A 20,879-nucleotide genomic window follows, 5' to 3' on the forward strand; every position below is an offset into this window, starting at 1 on the left:
AGAACAGGGAGCGACAAGGAGTTGGCATGATAAGACAAACAGGCTGGCAGTCAGACTAAGCCTAGACCGGTTCCAGGTCGGTAAACGGCATGTTTTATTAGCCAACTGCTCTGACTGTTCACATTCCATATCATAGGACTAAAGCTAGTATTACGCACAGACTTCAATCATCAAAGTGATTAGGGTTGCAAAATTCTGATGACTTTCCCAAAATTCAGAAAAAAGTTTTCCAGAACTCCTCGTTGGAGGATTCCCGTAATCAGGAGAATTAAGCAATGAGGTAATTCACCAATTGGAATTCTCCAAACAGTATTTCTGGAAAAACCTGGGGATCTTGGAAAAGTTACCGGAATTTTGCAACCCTAGTAAAGTTCTACTTGAGACATGTCTAATAATCAAATGGGATCTTTTGGTGGGAAAAAGTAACCTATTACTTATATCCACAGGGATTACAAAATAAAGTAGATTAACCAAATTTTATTTCAAAAACGGACTAGTAGAAGGGGAATGCACCATGACCACATAATTTGGGGGTGAGAGAGGAGATAAAAGGAGAGGCGGTGGGTTGAAACATGGAACAGATTAGCAGCTAATAGAGGCATGAAAGACAGGGAATTAAGTTGTTCAACGTCTCCCTTCAACTGCCTGGTGGGGAGCCCTCTGATTCAATACAGCCTAACTCAGCCTAATTTAAGTAAAACAACTAGAAATCAATGCCATCTGATGGCTTGAGGGTGTTTCATAAAGAACGAGTGCAAAGTGTGCCATGTTGTCAACACAACGACTTTAAGGACTTCTCTAGTGCCCCATAGTGCCAGGCAGTGTACAAATCTCTATACACTCGGGGGAAAATCCTGACTTACACTTACATTTTCACTTAGTCATTCATTGATGACGGTGAAATGTTCACTTAGGCAGAAGTTAGGAATATTAGCCCCTGAGGGAAATCACTAAGACGCTGCATTTAGTTCAGCGGAGTAGGTAGAGAAGTTGCCCCTAACTGCTTATACAGGGTCAGATCTTTTTTTTAGCCATTTAATGGTTAAGGAGACTATTGGGAGTTGAGTAATCAGATCTTAGATCTGTGGTTAAGAGAAACCTCTACCTCAGTGCAATCAGTGGGAGGGTGTGGGAGACAATAGTCTGTCGCTGTGGAGATTCATTATTGAGACACTCAACAGTGATATTTTTAAGAGCCTTTATTAGCTGCTCAAAGTGAACGTGTTGCCTCTCGTGTCCCAAAGTCAGCCAGTGTATTATTCTCCTGGCGGGACTGTGAGGGAGAGAGATACGACAGGCTACCAACGAGCCGACACATTATTGAATTATGAGATACACAGCAGTGGCATTTTCAAAAGCTCAAAGTGTGCATGTTGCCAACATAGGGCCTCCCCACTGTCTCCCCAAAGTGCCAGACAGGGTTCTGTTTTGCTAGTGAAAACCCTGTGTGAGGGAGACAGACCCATACATACAACAGGCTACCAATGAGCAGATGAGCTGACGTCTGAGAAGACCCAGAAGATATTTACCAGCTGTGAGGGCCTCTGCGTGACATTAATAGTTACACTAAGTGTGGTCAAAATGCTTGACATAACCCTAGAATGTAGACACGTATGCGGTGTACATGCAGCAGAGGCTGCATCCCAAATGGCACTTTATTCCCTATATAGTGCACTACTTTGACCAGGGCCTGTAGTGCTCTACAGTAATAAGGGAATATAGACACTTAAAAAAACAGTTTGGGACACAGAAGAGATAACCACAGCTTAAAGGAGGAATGTGCAGAAACAAACAATTGGGTGACACATGTCTTAGGTTGACTGTGGATGGCGACATCACTCTTTGGTCTACTTTCATCTGGTTAATAAATTAATCATCTACGTCGCAGCCACCCGTAACGACCGTCTCAGAGAGTCACCCAGACAGACGTCACGTCAACCATCGTTCAAAGAGAGGAGAGAGATCAAGCCTGATGGAAAGGCACAGTGACTGCTCCCATATTTTGGTCATGGTTCTAAGAACTTAAAATGTGTCAGGTCACAGCATGCGAAGTGTGTGCATGAGTGTGTGTGTGGTTTTATAAATTAAAATGCATCAGTTCATAGTGTGTGTGTGTGTCTGTGTGTGTGTGTGTGTGTGTGTGTGTGTGTGTGTGTGTGTGCTGTCAATTTCACAGAAGGTTTTAACGACTTACCAGAGCTGTATTTGTTAAATTAATAAAAGATGCCGAGGGGTACATTTTTTCCTTTTTTCCAGACACTTTTAATTGGCAGATCAGTTTTTAATTAGCCAATCAAACTGCACAAGCCCCAAATATGTTCTTTGGCAGGAGCTAGGTTAGTTCTGTGTCTCTCTCTCCCCATGTTCTCTCTCCGTCATATATGTGACGTTTAATGGATCACTATGTGTGTGTGTGTGTGTGTCTGTCTGTTTGATCTGGGTTACCCACAGTGTTTGTCACTGTAAAAAATAAAAACTCCCCGTCACACAAAGAACCCCCCCCCCTCCACACACACCGTACACACCCAGATAGATGCCTACCAGCGAGGTGTTTGCCCATGTTCTCTAGTTCTTTAGAGAAGAGGGAGTCACTTAGTAGCAGTCCACCGGTCTGTCCCAGCAGCTCCCTGGACGAGCTCCCTCCTCCTACTCCTTTAACCACCTTCACATCAGCCTCCCAGACTGCCTGACGCTGACACAGAGAAAAAAGAGAAAGCGGGAGAAAAAAGAGACAAAGTCACATTAGAAGAAAGAAAGACCCCCTCAATTACAAGCTCATTGAATAATCAAGCTTTTGCTCAAAAGCTCAAAATGGGGGCAGGACCCAGCCATATCTGTTGTAACAAGAGGCAATTATTATATTTTATGGGCATTAGAAAAACTTTGGGTAACCACAGAGTGTAGATGAAAGTGGGTGGGTGGGTGGGTGGGTTGGTTGGCGGCGCAGGGTTTAGGCTAGCCTCGGATGGTAGAACATCGACTGGTAGACTACTAGACTGTTAGTAGTGGTCGTTTGAGGGGATTTTTATAAATAACAATCAATAAATTCTGAAATGGAGTGCAAGGATGTGCCCCAAGTGCACCCTATTCCATTTTTAGTGCACTACTTTTGAAAAGGGCCCATAGGGCTTTGGTCAAAAGCAGTGCACTATGTAGGAAGTAGAGTGCCATTTGGGATGCTGAATAAGGCTCCTGCTAGCCGGGCTGTCTGAGAGCGCTGATCCATCTACAGTATAGGCAGTTAACAAACAATACATCTAACAAACCAAACTGTTTGGATATATTTTCATAAGCTTGTGGATACCTTTTTTTTCTTCTTCTTCTTTTTACAATATCAAAACTAGAAAAGCGTTTAAAAATTCTATGAACAGACATTCAGGGATCATGAATAAGCAAAGTAGACTACGGTTGCAACTGGCTGCTGGGGCAGCTGGGTTGCCAAGTATTACTGCCATGCCATACCTATTCCTGGCATCAGACATCATTTAGTAAGGCCGGGGTTGCCAGATTCTGTAATTGGAGTACACATAATCCCCCCTCCCCTTTTATCCCAGTGATCACAGACAGGTCAGATGAGCTGTTAATCCAATGGACCTTTGTGTGTCCAATGATAAGACGGCCATAGGGCTCTAGTTAAAAGTAGACGCATTAAATAGGTAATATGGTGCTATTTGGGATGTAGTTGTACTGAACCCTAACATGAGTTATGGTGGCATCACTGCCAACTGTGACATCACTGGACACTCTTAGCGTCCACTGACAGGCTGGTTTCACATGATGGACTGTCCAGGCAGGCTAGTGTATGGATGGGTCCCAAATGGCACCATATTTTCTATTTACTGCACTATTTTCAACCAGGGCACCTAAGGCTCTGGTCAAAAGTAGTCCACTATATAGGGAAAAGGATGCCATTTGGGACGCACCCCGTCTAAAGGCACAGATCTGATGAGAGACATACAGCTTCTCTCCACTCGTTTATAGACCAACCCAGAGGGATAGCTAACCTTACACATGGGCTGTATCCCAAATGGCACCCTATTCCCTATATAGTGCACTCCTTTTGACGAGTGGTCTATAGGGTTCCGGTAAAGAGTAGTGCACTACATAGGGAATAGGGTGCTATTTGGGACACATCCCTAGCCTAACACTGGTACTCATTGTAGGCTCCCTGATCTGAATGTGTATTGAGTGAGTGGTCTTAAAACATGCCCGCATAGAAAAGGAATGACGAAAAACAACAGGGTCCGTTGCCGGGCGCTGCCCAGGGATAAATTACAAAACGTAATTTTGGGGGAGTCTGGAGCTTTTTCCTAAATGGTACCCTATTCTCTATAGCCTTTAGTGCACTTATTTTGATCAGAGCCCTATGGGCCCTGGTCATACGTAGTGCACTCTATAGGGAATAGGGTGCTATCTGGGAAAAAGCCCTGGAGTTGGTCTTTCTGCCTATTAGCGACATGAAGAGCTCTGTGGCGGTAAGACCACAACCCATCAGTAATTATAACCCTCTAACCAGCCAACCAGCAGGGTGAAACATTACATGACATGTTCCTCTCTCTCTCTCTCCCTCTCCCTCTCTGTCGTCCCTCTCCCTTCAGCATGACATCATCTAGTCATGTTTTTCTGGGTATTCTCTCTGTGACATCTTTCGTGACATCTCCACACACAAACAGGCTCTGGGTAGAAGGCATCTCCCATAAAAGACCACAATTTAAACAGAACTCGTTGTGGTCTGTTATGGGAGATCCTGCCATCATCTTTTATTTTTTGACTACATGACTTTACCCAGATGAGTTGCCCATTCCATAGAACAAAGCATTTTAGTATCGCAGTCACATCTAAATTCTCACTCTGGGTTGAAGTTCTTCATAGTCACCAGATCTAGGATCAGTTTGTATACACACACATAGACATACAGAACAGTATATTCAGTGTTTGTGGCCCTTATGAGACTCCAAATTAACCTACAGTATATAGGCTCAAGTGTTCCAGGTGGCTATATGTCTGGAGCCGTAATGAGCCAGCTAAACAATGCAGAGTGTTGTAGTCCGCAGACCAACTGTTTTAACTACTGACTGACTGGCTCACTGGCTGGCATGCTGGCTGACTTGCTGGCTAACTGACTTGCTGGCTGGTTGGCTGACTGGCTGGCTGATTGGCTGACTTGTCCTAAACATGTTCTTTATCTCCCATACAGCATGATTGTCACGCCCTGAACATAGAGAGCCATTGTTTCTCTATGGTGTAGTAGGTCAGAGCGTGACTAGGGAGTGATCTAGTATATCTATGTCTATGTTGTATTCTAGTTTCTTTTTCTATGTTGGTGTTTTGTATGATTCCCAATTAGAGGCAGCTGGTAATCGTTGTCTCTAATTGGGGATCATATTTAAGTAGTTATTTTTCCCACCTGTGTTTGTGGGATCTTGTTTCTGTGTAGTTGCCTATGAGCACTGCTTGAGCGTCACGTATCGTTTATGCTTTATTGTTTTGTGCGTTTCACTTAAATAAAATATGTGGAACCCAGATCACCCTGCACGTTGGTCCGAGTATGCTTCCAGTTCGTACGACGATCGTGACAGAAGATCCCACCACAACAGGACCAAGCAGCGTGCCCAGGCGGAGAAGGTATCCTGGACTTGGGAGGAGATTTTGGATGGGAAGGGATCCTGGACTTGGGAGGAAATCCTGGCAGGACAGGATCGCCTTCCAGGGCGGCAGACACAAGGAGAGAGGACAGCAACAGCCTTCACAGTCCAGAGCTTACAGCGACAGTTCCCAGTCTAGAGCTTCCGGCGACGGTTACCAGTCCAGAGCTTCCGGAGACGGTCCCCAGTCCAGAGCTTCCGGCGACGGTTCCCAGTCCAGAGCTTCCGGCGACGGTTCCCAGTCCAGAGCTTCCGGCGACGGTTCCCAGTCCAGAGCTTCCGGCGACGGTTCCCAGTCCAGAGCTTCCGGCAACGGTTCCCAGTCCAGAGCTTCTGGCGACGGTTCCCAGTCCAGAGCTTCCGGCGACGGTTCCCAGTCCAGAGCTTCCGGCAACGGTTCCCAGTCCAGAGCTTCTGGCGACGGTTCCCAGTCCAGAGCTTCCGGCGACGGTTCCCAGTCCAGAGCTTCCGGCAACGGTTCCCAGTCCAGAGCTTCCGGCGACGGTTCCCAGTCCAGAGCTTCCGGCGACGGTTCCCAGTCCAGAGCTTCCGGCAACGGTTCCCAGTCCAGAGCTTCTGGCGACGGTTCCCAGTCCAGAGCTTCCGGCGATAGTTTCCAGTCCAGAGCTTCCGGCGATGTTCCACAGTCCGGAACCTCCAACGACGGTCCACAGTCCGGAACCTCCAACGACGGTCCACAGTTCGGAACCTCCAACGACGGTCCACAGTCCGGAACCTCCAAAGATGGTCCACATTCTGGAGTGTCCAGAGGCGGTCCACAGTCCGGAACCTCCTGAGATGGTCCGGAACCTCCTGAGACGGTCCACAGCCCGGAACGTCCTGAGACGGTCCACAACCTGGAACCTCCTGAGACGGTCCACAACCCGGAACTCCAGCAATGGTCAACGGTCCGGAACTTTCAGCGAGGGTCAACGGTCCGAGTATGCTTCCGGTTTGTACGGCAATCGTGACAGAGTAACACTTGAAACTGGACATTCACAGATGTGGCCTAAATGGCGCCCTATTCCCCAGCTACATAATACTCTTGTCTAGTGTGCTACTTTTGGTCAGACCCACTGGTCAAGGTCATATACAGTTGAAGTCGGAAGTTTACATAGCCAAATACATTTAAACTCAGTTTTTCACAATTCCTGACATTTAATCCTAGTAAAAATTCCCTGTCTTAGGTCAGTTAGGATCACCACTTTATTTTAAGAATGTGAAATGTCAAAATAATAGCAGAGAGAATGATTTATTTCAGCTTTTATTTCTTTCATCACATTCCCAGTGGGTCAGAAGTTTACATACACTCAATTAGTATTTGGTAGCATTGCCTTTAAATTCTGGAATTTTACAAGCTGTTTAAAGGCACAGTCAATTTAGTGTATGTAAACTTCTGACCCACTGGAATTGTGATAAGTGAAATAATCTGTCTGTAAACAATTGTTGGAAAAATTACTTGTGTCATGCACAAAGTAGATGTCCTAACCGACTTGCCAAAACTATAGTTTGTTAACAAGAAATTTGTGGAGTGGTTGAAAAACGGTTTTTAATGACTCCAACCTAACTGTATGTAAACTTCCAACTTCAACTGTACACTGAATGTACAAAACATCCTTCTTTAATCTGTCTCCTCCCCTTCATCTACACTGATTGAAGTGGATTTAACAAGTGACATCAATAAGGGATCATAGCTTTCACCTGGATTCACCTGGTCAGTCTATGTCATGGAAGGAGCAGGTGTTCTTAATGTTTTGTACAGTCAGTGTATATAATTACATTTACATTACATTTAAGTCATTTAGCAGACGCTCTTATCCAGAGCGACTTACAAAATGGTGCATTCACCTTATGATATCCAGTGGAACAACCACTTTACAATAGTGCATCTAAATCTTTAAAGGGGGGGGGGGGGCGTTAGAAGGATTACTTTATCCTATCCTAGGTATTCCTTAAAGAGGTGGGGTTTCAGGTGTCTCCGGAAGGTGGTGATTGACTCCGCTGTCCTGGCGTCGTGAGGGAGCTTGTTCCACCATTGGGGTGCCAGAGCAGCGAACAGTTTTGACTGGGCTGAGCGGGAACTGTGCTTCCTCAGAGGTAGGGGGGCCAGCAGGCCAGTGGTGGATGAACGCAGTGCCCTTGTTTGGGTGTAGGGCCTGATCAGAGCCTGAAGGTATGGAGGTGCCGTTCCCTTCACAGCTCCGTAGGCAATCACCATGGTCTTGTAGCGGATGCGAGCTTCAACTGGAAGCCAGTGGAGAGAGCGGAGGAGCGGGGTGACGTGAGAGAACTTGGGAAGGTTGAACACCAGACGGGCTGCGGCGTTCTGGATGAGTTGTAGGGGTAATAATATATAGGGAGTCGTGTCTTTCTAGTCCCCCTGATGAAAACAACATCAATTTATTCACCAAGTTATACTTTATGTTTGGATTCTTGGCATACTTTGTCTGTTTCCAATGTGATGTTATCTAGGAAGGTGAATTAATAGAAAGTTGTGTGTACATATTGGAATCCTGTGTGTCTTGCTTGGCTTTAGGAGTGTACAGTACCATGTGGAAGGGCCCCTGTAGTCTTCAGGACTGTACAGTACCATGTGGAAGGGCCCCTGTAGTCTTTAGTCTCTTCATGATATAAGGTTGTGATTACCGTCATGATTACCTCTACTCCTAAGTGTGTGTGTGTCTCTGTGTATGTGTGTGTCAGGTTGGATTCCCACATGGGCCAGTGAATATACTTTTGGTCCAAAAGAACCAAATGGTCTTGCAAATATTGCAACGCACTGATCAAATTGGAAAGCTGTTACACTGGCTTTGATATCACCTGGATGGAATTTCTTATTTTATCTATCTGGCTGCACTGTGTGAACTTTGTCTGCCTATCATGATGTGGACACACAGCTTCTGCGTCCCGAATGGTAAACTATTACCTATATAGTGCACTACCTACAGGGTTCTCGTCAAAAGTAGTGCACTATATAGGGAATAGTAAGCCATTTGGAATGCAGTAAGCATCTGCTTTTGGTGAAATAGATCACAGCTTTCCACTGCAGATGGTTGCACTTGGACCTAGTGTCAGAAAATCATAAAAACCTGCCTTTTGGAATATCCTTCGCTTCCAGACATTTAACAAATGGTGAAAATAGTGCACGATAGAGGGAGTAATGCTCTGGTCATAAGTAGTTGACTGAGTAGGTCTCTAGTCATAAGTAGTTGACTATACAGGGAGTAATGCTCTGGTCATAAGTAGTTGACTATAGAGGGAGTAGAGCTCTGGTCATAAGTAGTTGACTATAGAGGGAGTAATGCTCTGGTCATAAGTAGTTGACTATAGAGGGAGTAATGCTCTGGTCATAAGTAGTTGACTATAGAGGGAATAGAGCTCTGGTCATAAGTAGTTGACTATAGAGGGAGTAGAGCTCTGGTCATAAGTAGTTGACTATAGAGGGAATAGAGCTCTGGTCATAAGTAGTTGACTATAGAGGGAGTAGAGCTCTGGTCATAAGTAGTTGACTATAGAGGGAATAGAGCTCTGGTCAGAAGTAGTTGACTATAGAGGGAATAGAGCTCTGGTCATAAGTAGTTGACTATAGAGGGAGTAGAGCTCTGGTCATAAGTAGTTGACTATAGAGGGAGAAGAGCTCTGGTCATAAGTAGTTGACTATAGAGGGAGTTGAGCTCTGGTCATAAGTAGTTGACTATAGAGGGAGTAATGCTCTGGTCATAAGTAGTTGACCATAGAGGGAATAGAGCTCTGGTCATAAGTAGTTGACTATAGAGGGAATAGAGCTCTGGTCAGAAGCAGTTGACTATAGAGGGAGTAGAGCTCTGGTCATAAGTAGTTGACTATAGAGGGAGTAGAGCTCTGGTCATAAGTAGTTGACTATAGAGGGAGAAGAGCTCTGGTCATAAGTAGTTGACTATAGAGGGAGAAGAGCTCTGGTCATAAGTAGTTGACTATAGAGGGAGTAGAGCTCTGGTCATAAGTAGTTGAGTATAGAGGGAGTAGAGCTCTGGTCATAAGTAGTTGACTATAGAGGGAATAGAGCTCTGGTCATAAGTAGTTGACTATAGAGGGAGTAGAGCTCTGGTCATAAGTAGTTGACTATAGAGGGAATAGAGCTCTGGTCAGAAGTAGTTGACTATAGAGGGAGTAATGCTCTGGTCATAAGTAGTTGACTATAGAGGGAGTAATGCTCTGGTCATAAGTAGTTGACTATAGAGGGAATAGAGCTCTGGTCATAAGTAGTTGACTATAGAGGGAGTAGAGCTCTGGTCAGAAGTAGTTGACTATAGAGGGAATAGAGCTCTGCTCATAAGTAGTTGACTATAGAGGGAGTAGAGCTCTGGTCATAAGTAGTTGACTATAGAGGGAATAGAGCTCTGGTCATAAGTAGTTGACTATAGAGGGAGTTGAGCTCTGGTCATAAGTAGTTGACTATAGAGGGAGTAATGCTCTGGTCATAAGTAGTTGACAATAGAGGGAATAAAGCTCTGGTCATAAGTAGTTAACTATAGAGGGAGTAATGCTCTGGTCATAAGTAGTTGACTATAGAGGGTATAGAGGGAATAGAGCTCTGGTCATAAGTAGTTGACTATAGAGGGAATAGAGCTCTGGTCATAAGTAGTTGACTATAGAGGGAGTAATGCTCTGGTCATAAGTAGTTGACTATAGAGGGAGAAGAGCTCTGGTCATAAGTAGTTGACTATAGAGGGAATAGAGCTCTGGTCATAAGTAGTTGACTATAGAGGGAATAGAGCTCTGGTCATAAGTAGTTGACTATAGAGGGAGTAATGCTCTGGTCATAAGTAGTTGACTATAGAGGGAATAGAGCTCTGGTCATAAGTAGTTGACTATAGAGGGAATAGAGCTCTGGTCATAAGTAGTTGACTATAGAGGGAATAGAGCTCTGGTCATAAGTAGTTGACTATAGAGGGAGTAATGCTCTGGTCATAAGTAGTTAACTATAGAGGGAGTAATGCTCTGGTCATAAGTAGTTGACTATAGAGGGAGTAGGGCTCCAGTCCCGAGAGATAGACTGAGTCACTGCTGTCTGAAACAGTCATTGTATTGCATTGCACTGCATTGCATTGTATTGTATTGTATTGTATTGTATTGTATTGTATTGTATTGTATTGTATTGTATTGTATTGATAATGATGTATGTTTAGATGATGACCCAAATGAGTCAAACTGTTTTTGTTTCATTTGTTTGTTGGATGCATCGATGCAAATCATTTTATTTCATCCAGATGAACAACAAATCAAAAGAACAAGGTTTGTTTTGTTCATCTCTGAGATAAAGTACTTTTATAATTTGGTAATGAGTTATGATGAGGTCATTCATGTCAGCGGCTAGAAAACCAAAGTTGTATAATTCCACTCCCAGCCAACACTGCAGAACCCAAAGCCGAGCCCAGGGTGAACAAAGAAAATGGAAGAAAACCCTTTGGTGGTGATGCTTCTGTCCAACTAACAAACATGGATCTGATTTCTACCTAAATTAGATCCATGTTGAGAGGATGGGAGTCCAGATTGAAATCTTTCACTGTTTACATGTGTGTGTGTGTGCGCAGCTATGCGTGTGTGGTCAGCAGTAATATCCACCAGCACCACTAACAGGGAGTTTTTGGGTCCCAGTCGGCCCCGGTGCACAGCACCGGCTGTGTGCATGCAGTCATCAACCTCAATCACCATCGGGCCTTGGTGGTGGTGAAGAAGAAGAGCTAGAGAGACAGACAGACAGTATGCTGTCGTTTAAACTCTGCCCTTTTGAGGGCAGGAAAAGGCCAGAAAAAGACTCCTGTCTGGGTTTCTTACTCTGGTCTACCATGGATAATAAAGTTCTATTCATAACTGGTATGAAAGGTTGTCTATTTTGGGAAATATTGCTTCTAAGCCACGTTCATCACCTTTGATACTTGATACCCCATGGGCCCTGGTAAAAAAAATGTGCAATGATTGGACCTCTGGTCTGCCCACATGGCTCCTGGGCCACATGATGCCCATCGCAGCGCATTGCAGCCTGGTCTAGTGAAGGACTGCTGGTGGGCAACCCCAGTTGAGCAGGAAGCAGCTAGGAACACACACACCACTAGCCGGACCACCACCGCTACCTCATCCCCTATAAGACCACAGGCTGACCTCTTCAAACCAGTTAATAGAAGGCTCCTGACATGCCTGTTGTTTTCAGAAGGATGGAGGGAGAGATGAACGTGATAGGGAGGGATGGAGTGGGGGAAAGGACAGGTCGGAGGAAGAGATGGAGTGGGGGAAAGGACGGGAGGGAGGAAGAGATGAATGAGAGAGGGAGGAAGAGATGGAGTGGGAGAAAGGACGGGAGGGAGGGAGAGATGAATGAGAGTGCGAGAGAGAAATGGAGGGGGGGGGGGCAAAAGGGGGGAGAGGGAAAGAGGAAGAGAAAGTAATCCAATATGATTTAGTCTTATTTCTTCCTTTGTTTGCATGTGTCCCTTGAGTTTTCTGACAGCTCGCTGAAAACAACTGGTTGATTTATGGGCCTAACCCTGCATGTGAGAGACAGCTCGACTACACATCTGGTTTGTTTCCTCATTGTTTGGTTTAAAAATTGTATCTTTTAAAAGGGTAATTATAATAACGTTGTTTACCTGGTACGATAGGATATTTGTTAGAAGGCTTTTTTGGGGTAACAAAAGTTTCATCAACAATACAGTTTTTGAAGAGCGTATTACTGTCTCTGTAAGCTGTCAAATAATTGTAAGTAGTGGGATCCGAAACTCGTTCTCCCAGCGTGGAAAACAAACATATTAACCATTAGACAAAGAGGAATTCCCCTTGGGCTGTGGGTGCCACTGACTTTAAGTCCAACTCACTTCACTACATAACAATCAACAGTAACATACAGTACGTTTAGCCAAACTATTGTTTTCAGCATGTTTGGCATGACAAGGAACCATATAGGAGTTAGCTGCAACCCACACAGACCTGGGACCAGGCTAATAATGTAGATTACAGTGAGAAATATACAGTGCCTTCAGAAAGTATTCATAACCCTTGAATTTTTCCACATTTTGTTGTGTTACAGCCTGAATTTAAAATGGATTAATTTGAGATTTTTTGTCACTGGCCTACCCAATAATGTCAGAGTGGGATAAGGTTTTCGAAATTGTTACAAATTAATACAAAATTAAAAGCTGAAGTGTCTTGAGTATTCAACCATTTTGTTATGGCAAGCCTAAATAAGTTCAGGAGTAAAAATGTGCTTAACAAGTCACATAATAAGTTGCATGGACTCACTCTGTGTGCATAAAAAGTGTTTTAACATAATATTTGAATGACTACCTCATCTCTGTACCCCACACATACAATGATCTGGAAGGTTCTCCAGTCGAGCAGTGAATTTCAAACTCAGATTCAACAACAAAGACCAGGGAGCTTTTCCAATCCCTCGCAAAGGGCACCTATTGCTAGAAGGATAAAAATAAACTAAAAAGCAGACATGGAATATCCCTTTGAGCATAGTGAAGTTATTAATTACACTTTGGATGGTGCATCAATACACCCAGTCACTACAAAGATACAGGCATCCTTCCTAACTCAGTTGCCAGAGAGGAAGGAAGCCGCTCAGGGATGTCACCAGGAGGCCATTGGGGACTTTAAAACAGTTACAGAGTTTAATGGCTGTGATAGAAGAAAAATGAGGATGGATCAACAGCACTGTAGTTACTCCACAATGCTACCCTAATTGACAGAGTTAAAAGAATGAAGCCTGTACAGAATTAAAATATTCCAAAACATGCATCCTGTTTGCAACAGGACACTAAAGTAATACTGCAAAAATATGGCAAAGCAATGCATTGGGGCAAATCAAACACAACAAATTACTGAGTACTGCTCTCCATATTTTCAATCATAGGGGTGGCTGTATTATGTTATGGGTATGTCTATAATCGTTAAGGACCGGGGAGTTTTTCAGGATAAAAAATAAATGCAATGGAGCTAAGCATAGGAAAAATCCTAGAGGAAAACCTGGTTCAGTATGCTTTCCACCAGACCCTGGGAGATTAATTCATCTATTCAGCAGGACAATAACATAAAACACAAGGCCAAATCTACATGGAGTTGCTTAACAAGAAGAAAGTGAGTGTTCCTGAGTGGCCAAGTTACAGTTTTGACTTAAATCTGCTTGAAAATCTATGGCAAGACCTGCAAATGGTTGTCTAGCAATGATCAACAACCAATTTGACAGAGTGTTAAGAATTTGGAAAGAATACGGGGAAATGTTTCACAATCCAGGTGTGGAAAGCTCTTAGAGACTTACCCAGAAAGACCCACAGCTGTAATCGCTGCCAAAGGTGATTGTAACATGTATTGACTCAGGAGGTTGAATACTTATGTAACCAAGACATGTTTGTTTTATTCTTCATACAGTTTTTACAAACGTTAGAATTTGTCTTCCACTTTAACACTACAGAGTATTTTGTGTAGATCATTGCCAAAAAAAATACAATTAAATCCATTTTAATCCCACTTTGTAACACACAAAATGCAGAAAAAATTAAAGGGGTGTGAATACTTTCTGAAGGCTCTGTAGTTATAAACGTAAGGGAATTCCGTATTTTTTTCACCCAACTTTTAACCTAAATCCAATGACATGGTGTCATTTTTTGTTGGTTTCACGTTAAATTCAAATTAGTTGACATCTCAACCAAATGTAAATCAAACCTAGACGTTGAAATTACATCTGTGCCCAGTGGGAATTTGAGCCGCGGGATAGGTTAAGTTAAGCCGCCTACACATTTCTGTACTGAATTAAATATTACCACTTCCTTTTTAAAACCATGTCTATCTTTATTTATCACTCACAATTCAACACATTCACTATCACTGTTTGGTCGTTTACTCATTTTAACACAGGCTTAACACCTAACAAACCCTTATCATAGGCCAGGCCCTGTTGTTACCTCATATCACAGCAATAATGCCTTGCATTACGCCTGGGAAGAAAACACTTCAATTTGCTCGACTTGCCATTGGCTCAACTTACTCCAAGGCAAACATTTTGACTATATTAGCCCACACAGCTACAACCATGCACTTTCATGCCAGGTTTAGGACCTCATATTGAAGCTTATAGAGACCCCAACTTAAAATGATCTACTTTGGTTTAGATACAAGCATCATTAAACCTTGAACACAATAGATTAATTTGACATGGTGAAAATCAGTTTTTTGGACCTAACTGTCTTACTACTTTTCCATGTGGTTTCTTCCTTCACAGACTCCATGAAATGATGACCTCTTCCTAAATATTTGGCCAAATGATACATTTTGTGTATGGTTTCCTAGAAACAAGGGTGGCTCAACTTACCCCTTTTGCTCAACTTGCTCCACTTTCCCCTACCATTTTTGAAAGGAAAACTATTTCACTCATATTGTAAGTAATTATAGGTCACATTTCATAGAAATCTGGAAACATTGGACAGTTCATTTAAGGTGTTGAACTCTCCTCCCTCCGTGTCTCTTTCATACTCCCCCATTGCTTTGTCCTCATCCCTTTCCCGTCAGTTAATGATGGACTATTGTTGCAGGCACGCAGCAGCACCCTAGAACACCTCCATTGTTTGCCTGCCCTTGGAAGGGTCCCGAATGGCACCCTATCCTCTGTACAGTGCACTACTTTTGCCCTATGGACCCTGGTCAAAAATAGTACACTATATAGGGAATAGGGTGCCATTTGGGACGCATTCTTGGCCAGTTAATGATGAGCTATTGTTGAACTGTAACAATCCAGCACTCCAGAAGACCATGGTTTGGCTGGCCTTGTGTATCCCAGCGTGTAGACAGTATGTCATAGTAGACCTGCCTTTGTAGCCTCTCAGGAAAGGAGAGGGAAGGGAAGAGAGAGGGGAGAAGAGGAGAGGGGAGGAGAGGAAAGGAGAGGAAAGGAGAAGAAAGGAGAGAGGAGAGGCTTGAATCAGGAGTGTAATTGTGTTATTGTCAATATCCTGTTTGCTGTTGGCTGCTCTGAATCAGTCGTGTCATTGGGTCTGTGTGCCTGGGAGCTGAACCGACCACATTCTACATTAGTCCGCGTCACAATTGGCACCCTATCCCCTACATATTACCATTGGGCTCAGGTGAAGCGTAGTGCACTATATAGGGAATAACTTGGGTGTCATTTGGGATGCAGCCTAGGTGAGTCCATAGCCATTGCCAAGACAACAGGAATGTATTATCTGAAGCGTTAGACCACATATTATTAATATCCTCCTGTAGCTGTGGGGTTAGGGTTGGGTTAGCAGGAGGATGATGGAGTGTGTGTGTGTGTCTGTCGGCTTAGGGTTGTGTTAGGTTAGCTGAAGGATGATGGTGTGTGTGTGTGTGTGTGTGTGTGTGTGTGTGTGTGTGTGTGTGTGTGTGTGTGTGTGTGTGTGTGTGTGTGTGTGTGTGTGTGTGTGTGTGTGTGTGTGTGTGTGTGTGTTTGTTTGTGTGGGTTTTGGCTTAGGGTTGTGTTAGGTTAGCTGAAGGATGATGGACTGGGTGTCCATGGATGCAATGGAAGAAAATCATTTTTTATTGCAAATTAATTCTGGGTATCTGTTTTGTATTCATATGATCTGTTTTGTATTGATGTACACTGAGTATACAAAACAATAAGAACACCTGCTCTTTCCCAGTGTAGATGAAGGGGAGGAGACAGGTAAAATAAAGATTTTTAAGCCTTGAGACAACTGAGACATGGATTGTGTATGTGTGCCATTCAGAGGGTGAATATGTAAAACAAACGATTTCAGTGACTTTAAACGGGGTATGGTAGTAGGTGCCAGGCACACTGTTTTGTGTCAAGAACTACAACGCTGCTGGGTTTTTCACGCTGAACAGTTTCCTGTGTGTATCAAAATTGGTCCACCACCCAAAGGACATCCAGCAAACTTGACACAACTGTGGGAAGCATTGGAGTCAACATGGGCCAGCATCCCTGTGGAACGTTTTCGACACATTGTAGAGTCCATGCCCCGACTAATTTAGGCTGTTCTGAGGGCAAAATGGGGGTGCAATGCAATATTAGGAAGGTGTTCCTAATGTTTGGTATACTCTGGTGGATGTTAGTTAAAGTTTTATTAAATACATATACTTCAGAATTAAGGTTATTAATATTGACAGTATGTGTTTTGCAACCAACTACATTACAATAGCATTTATATGGCTGCATGCTCTTAACCTACGCAGAAAACACTCAATGTGCCATAGTGATAAATATTAGCTTCAACAGTGTTACTTCTGATAAATCTCCTTGCTGTGTGGGATTAACCTTGCTGTGTGGGATTACTGCATGGCAAGTTTGATTGAATGTTGGCCCATGAAGAGTGAAAACTGAAAACTCGAAGGAAGGAAAAAACTCACGCTCACTAAAGTTCAAAGAGTCAGCCTTTCTTTTCTAATACGGAGTGCGGTGCGGGAGAGCAAGCGAGCGGCTTGGGTTCTAGCTCTGCTCTGCATGTAGTCACAAGCAATCAATTGCCGACAAACAGACTGTTTCTCTTAAAGTTGAATTAGTAGACTATATTTAGTAGAAACCACAGCAGTACGATCTCTCCTCGTTCCCAGCTCTCCAGGCTCTTTGTTACTCGGGTCCATTGGAGGTGAGTAATTTGCTATTGTTTGTTCTAACAAATGAAAACCCTAAGCAGCCGGGGGTTTGGGCTAAATTTAAATAAGGCATTAGTTATGACTCCTGGCTGATGGTGGCTTTGCATGTAAGGGCGTGTGTGTGTGTGTGTGTGTGTGTGTGTGTGTGTGTGTGTGTGTGTGTGTGTGTGTGTGTGTGTGTGTGTGTGTGTGTGTGTGTGTGTGTGTGTGTGTGTGTGTGTGTGTGTGTGTGTGTGTGTGTGTGTGTGTATGAGTGTATGAGTGTGCGAGCATGCGAGTGTGTGTGTCGGGTCTGGTGGGACTGGTGTGTGTTGGTAAGAAAGAGAGAGAGCGAAAGAGAGAAATAGAGAGGGATGGAAAGGGAGAGAGGATGAGGTGGATGCAGCAGGCCATGATTGGGCCTAGACATGATTGGGCCTAGACATGACTGGGCCTAGACATGACTGGGCCTAGACAAGCACGTTTGTTTGTTTGGCCAATGGCAGGTGAGCCAGGTATCATGCTAACAGCAACTAAGGAGAGGACACAGAAGTGTCGGTTGTAGGCCTTACTGTACTTACTTACTTTCACAATTCACCTTTCTTCAGTTACTCGCCTTCTTCTCAAAACACATTGGATAAGGAGGTCTGAGGGGAAGGACCTCCTCCATTACAGTTGAGAAGGCATTGAGGAAATTGGATGCAAGAAATCACGGAAAGGCGAATTGAGATAGAGCCCTAGTCTTGGGGGTACAATGGGGGGAAAGGCAGTGGTGGTCACAGACCAGATTAGCTTAAGGTATCGGTCTTGGGCGGTTCAATTTCGGTGCCTGAGGGAGGCAAAAACTTCTGGTTTCTGTTTCTATCTGCTAGGTAATGTCACGTTCTGACCAGTAAGGGGTTATTTGTTATTGTAGTTTGGTCAGGACGTGGCAGGGGGGTATTTGTTTTTTGTGGTTCGGGGTGTGTGTTTATATAGAGGGGTGTTTAGTTAGTGTTTTCCGGGGTTTTTGGGCTATGTTCTATGTTAGTATATTTCTAAGTTCTAGTCTAGTCTTTTTAGTTCTATGTTTAGTTTATTGATTTGGCCTTCAATTGGAGGCAGCTGTTTCTCGTTGCCTCTGATTGAAGGTCCTATATAGAGGGGTGTGTTTTGTTTGGGTTTTGTGGGAAGTTGTGATTGCATAGCTGTGTTTAGCCTGTAATCATGTTCGTTCGATCGTTATCTTTTCTTGTTTTCTTTTGTTACGTGTTCAATAAAGTTAAGATGAGCACTCAACCCGCTGCATTTTGGTCCACTACCTACGACGACCGTTACAGAACTTCCCACCACCAACGGACCAAGCAGCGGGCCCAGGAAGAGGAAGGATCCTGGGCCAGGGAGATAAGGGAGTGGAGGACATTTTGGACATGGGAGGAGGTAATGGCAGGGGACAAGACCCTGACATGGAAACAGGTGGAGACAGCGAGGGAGGAACGGCGAAAGTGGAGCGAAGAGCGGGCCCAACGTAGGATACATGAGAGGCAGCCCCAATAATTTTTTTGGGGGGGGCACACGGGTAGTTTGGCTGGGCCAGGGTTAAGCCCCAAGCCAACTCCCCGTGCTTATCGGAGGCAGCTTGTTACTGGTCAGGCCCCGTGCTATGGGGTGATGCGCACGGCGTCGAGGCCGAGCATTCACAGGCCGGTGTGCGCGGTGCCAGCGCCCTGCATTTGCCAGTGGGAAGCGGGCATCCAGCCAGTAAGGGTGGTGCCAGTACTGCGCTCAAGACCGCCAGTGCGCCTTCACGGTCCAGTGTATCCTGTTCCAGCTCCTCGCACTAGCCCTGAGGTGCGTGTTTCCAGTCTGGCACATCCAAAGCCAGCACCACGCACCAGGCCTCCAGTGCGTCAGCCCAGTCCAACTCGTCCTGTTCCTGCTCCCCGCACTAGCCTTGGGGTGCGTGTATCCAGTCTGGCATCTCCAGTACCAGCCCCAGGCCTCCAGTGGGTCAGCCCAGTCCAACTCGTCCTGTTCCTGCTCCCCGCACTAGCCTTGGGGTGCGTGTATCCAGTCTGGCATCTCCAGTATACGCCCCAGGGCTCCAGTGCGTCAGCCCAGTCCAACTCGTCCTGTTCCTGCTCCCCGCACTAGCCTTGGGGTGCGTGTATCCAGTCTGGCATCTCCAGTACCAGCCCCAGGCCTCCAGTGCGTCAGCCCAGTCCAACTCGTCCTGTTCCTGCTACTCGCACTAGCCTTGGGGTGCGTGCCTCCAGTCTGGTACCTCCACTACCAGCCCCACGCATCAGGCTTTCAGTGCGCAGTCCCCGTCCAGAGCTTCCGACGACAGTACCCCGTCCAGAGCTTCCGATGACAGTACCCCGTCCAGAGCTTCCGACGACAGTACCCCGTCCAGAGCTTCCGATGACAGTACCCCGTCCAGAGCTTCCGATGACAGTACCCCGTCCAGAGCTTCCGGCAACAGTACCCCGTCCAGAGCTTCCGGCAACAGTACCCCGTCCAGAGTGTCCGGAAACAGTTCCCCGTCCAGAGTGTCCGACGACAGTGCCCCGTCTAGAGACGGCTCACAGTCCGGAACCGAGTGAGACGGCCTACAGTCCGGAACCGAGTGAGACGGCCTACAGTCCGGAACCGAGTGAGACGGCCTACAGTCCGGAACCGAGTGAGACTGCCTACAGTCCGGAACCGAGTGAGACGGCCTACAGTCCGGAACCGAGTGAGACGGCCTACAGTCCGGAACCGAGTGAGACGGCCTACAGTCCGGAGCTCCCAGAGACGGCCTACAGTCCGGAGCTCCCAGAGACGGCCTACAGTCCGGAGCTCCCAGAGACGGCCTACAGTCCGGAGCTCCCAGAGACGGCCTACAGTCCGGAGCTCCCAGAGACGGCCTACAGTCCGGAGCTCCCAGAGTCGCCCTACAGTCCGGAATCGGCGCAGCCAGAGTAGCCCTACAGTCCGGAGCTCCCAGAATTGTCCGTCTGCCCGAGGTCTACAGCGAAGTGCTTCAGCCCGAGGTCTACAGCGATGCGATTCAGCCAGAGGCATTCAGCGGGGGTGGACAGGTTAGGTGGGGGACTAAGGCCAGAGCCTGAGCCACCTCCACAGTAGGAGGATTGGGGAGGGGGGGTGTAGTACGGGAACCGTCGGTGACGGCAGCCACCTTCCCTTCCCTTTGGGGGGTTTATTTTGTGTTTATTTATTTTTGTGTGAGGTGCATCCGGGTTCTGCACCCTGGGGGGGGGTACTGTCACGTTCTGACCAGTAAGGGGTTATTTGTTATTGTAGTTTGGTCAGGACGTGGCAGGGGGATATTTGTTTTATGTGGTTCGGGGTGTGTGTTTATGTAGAGGGGTGTTTGGTTAGTGTTTTCTGGGGTTTTTGGGCTATGTTCTATGTTAGTATATTTCTATGTTCTAGTCTAGTGTTTTTAGTTCCATGTTTAGTTTATTGATTTGGCCTTTTGGTCTTCAATTGGAGGCAGCTCTTCCTCGTTGCCTCTGATTGAAGGTCCTATATAGAGGGGTGTGTTTTGTTTGGGTTTTGTGGGAAGTTGTGATTGCATAGCTGTGTTTAGCCTGTAATCCTGTTCGTTCGATCATTTTCTTGCTTTGTTATGTGTTCAAT

General features: G+C 45.4%; 1 protein-coding gene across 2 annotated transcripts in view; it reads right to left on the reverse strand.

Moving 5' to 3' along the window:
* The window catches only part of cssa29h8orf34 (chromosome ssa29 C8orf34 homolog), a 170,877-nt gene that overhangs the window by 17,302 nt on the left and 132,696 nt on the right, over positions 1-20,879 (reverse strand). For both annotated transcript variants that reach the window (XM_014181035.2, XM_014181034.2), the window contains exon 11: positions 2,542-2,692. In XM_014181035.2, coding sequence (XP_014036510.1) covers positions 2,542-2,692 — 151 coding nt within the window. The remainder of the gene's footprint in view (positions 1-2,541; positions 2,693-20,879) is intronic.

The sequence above is a fragment of the Salmo salar genome, chromosome ssa29, assembly GCF_905237065.1.
Source record: "Salmo salar chromosome ssa29, Ssal_v3.1, whole genome shotgun sequence".
NCBI lineage: Eukaryota > Metazoa > Chordata > Actinopteri > Salmoniformes > Salmonidae > Salmo > Salmo salar.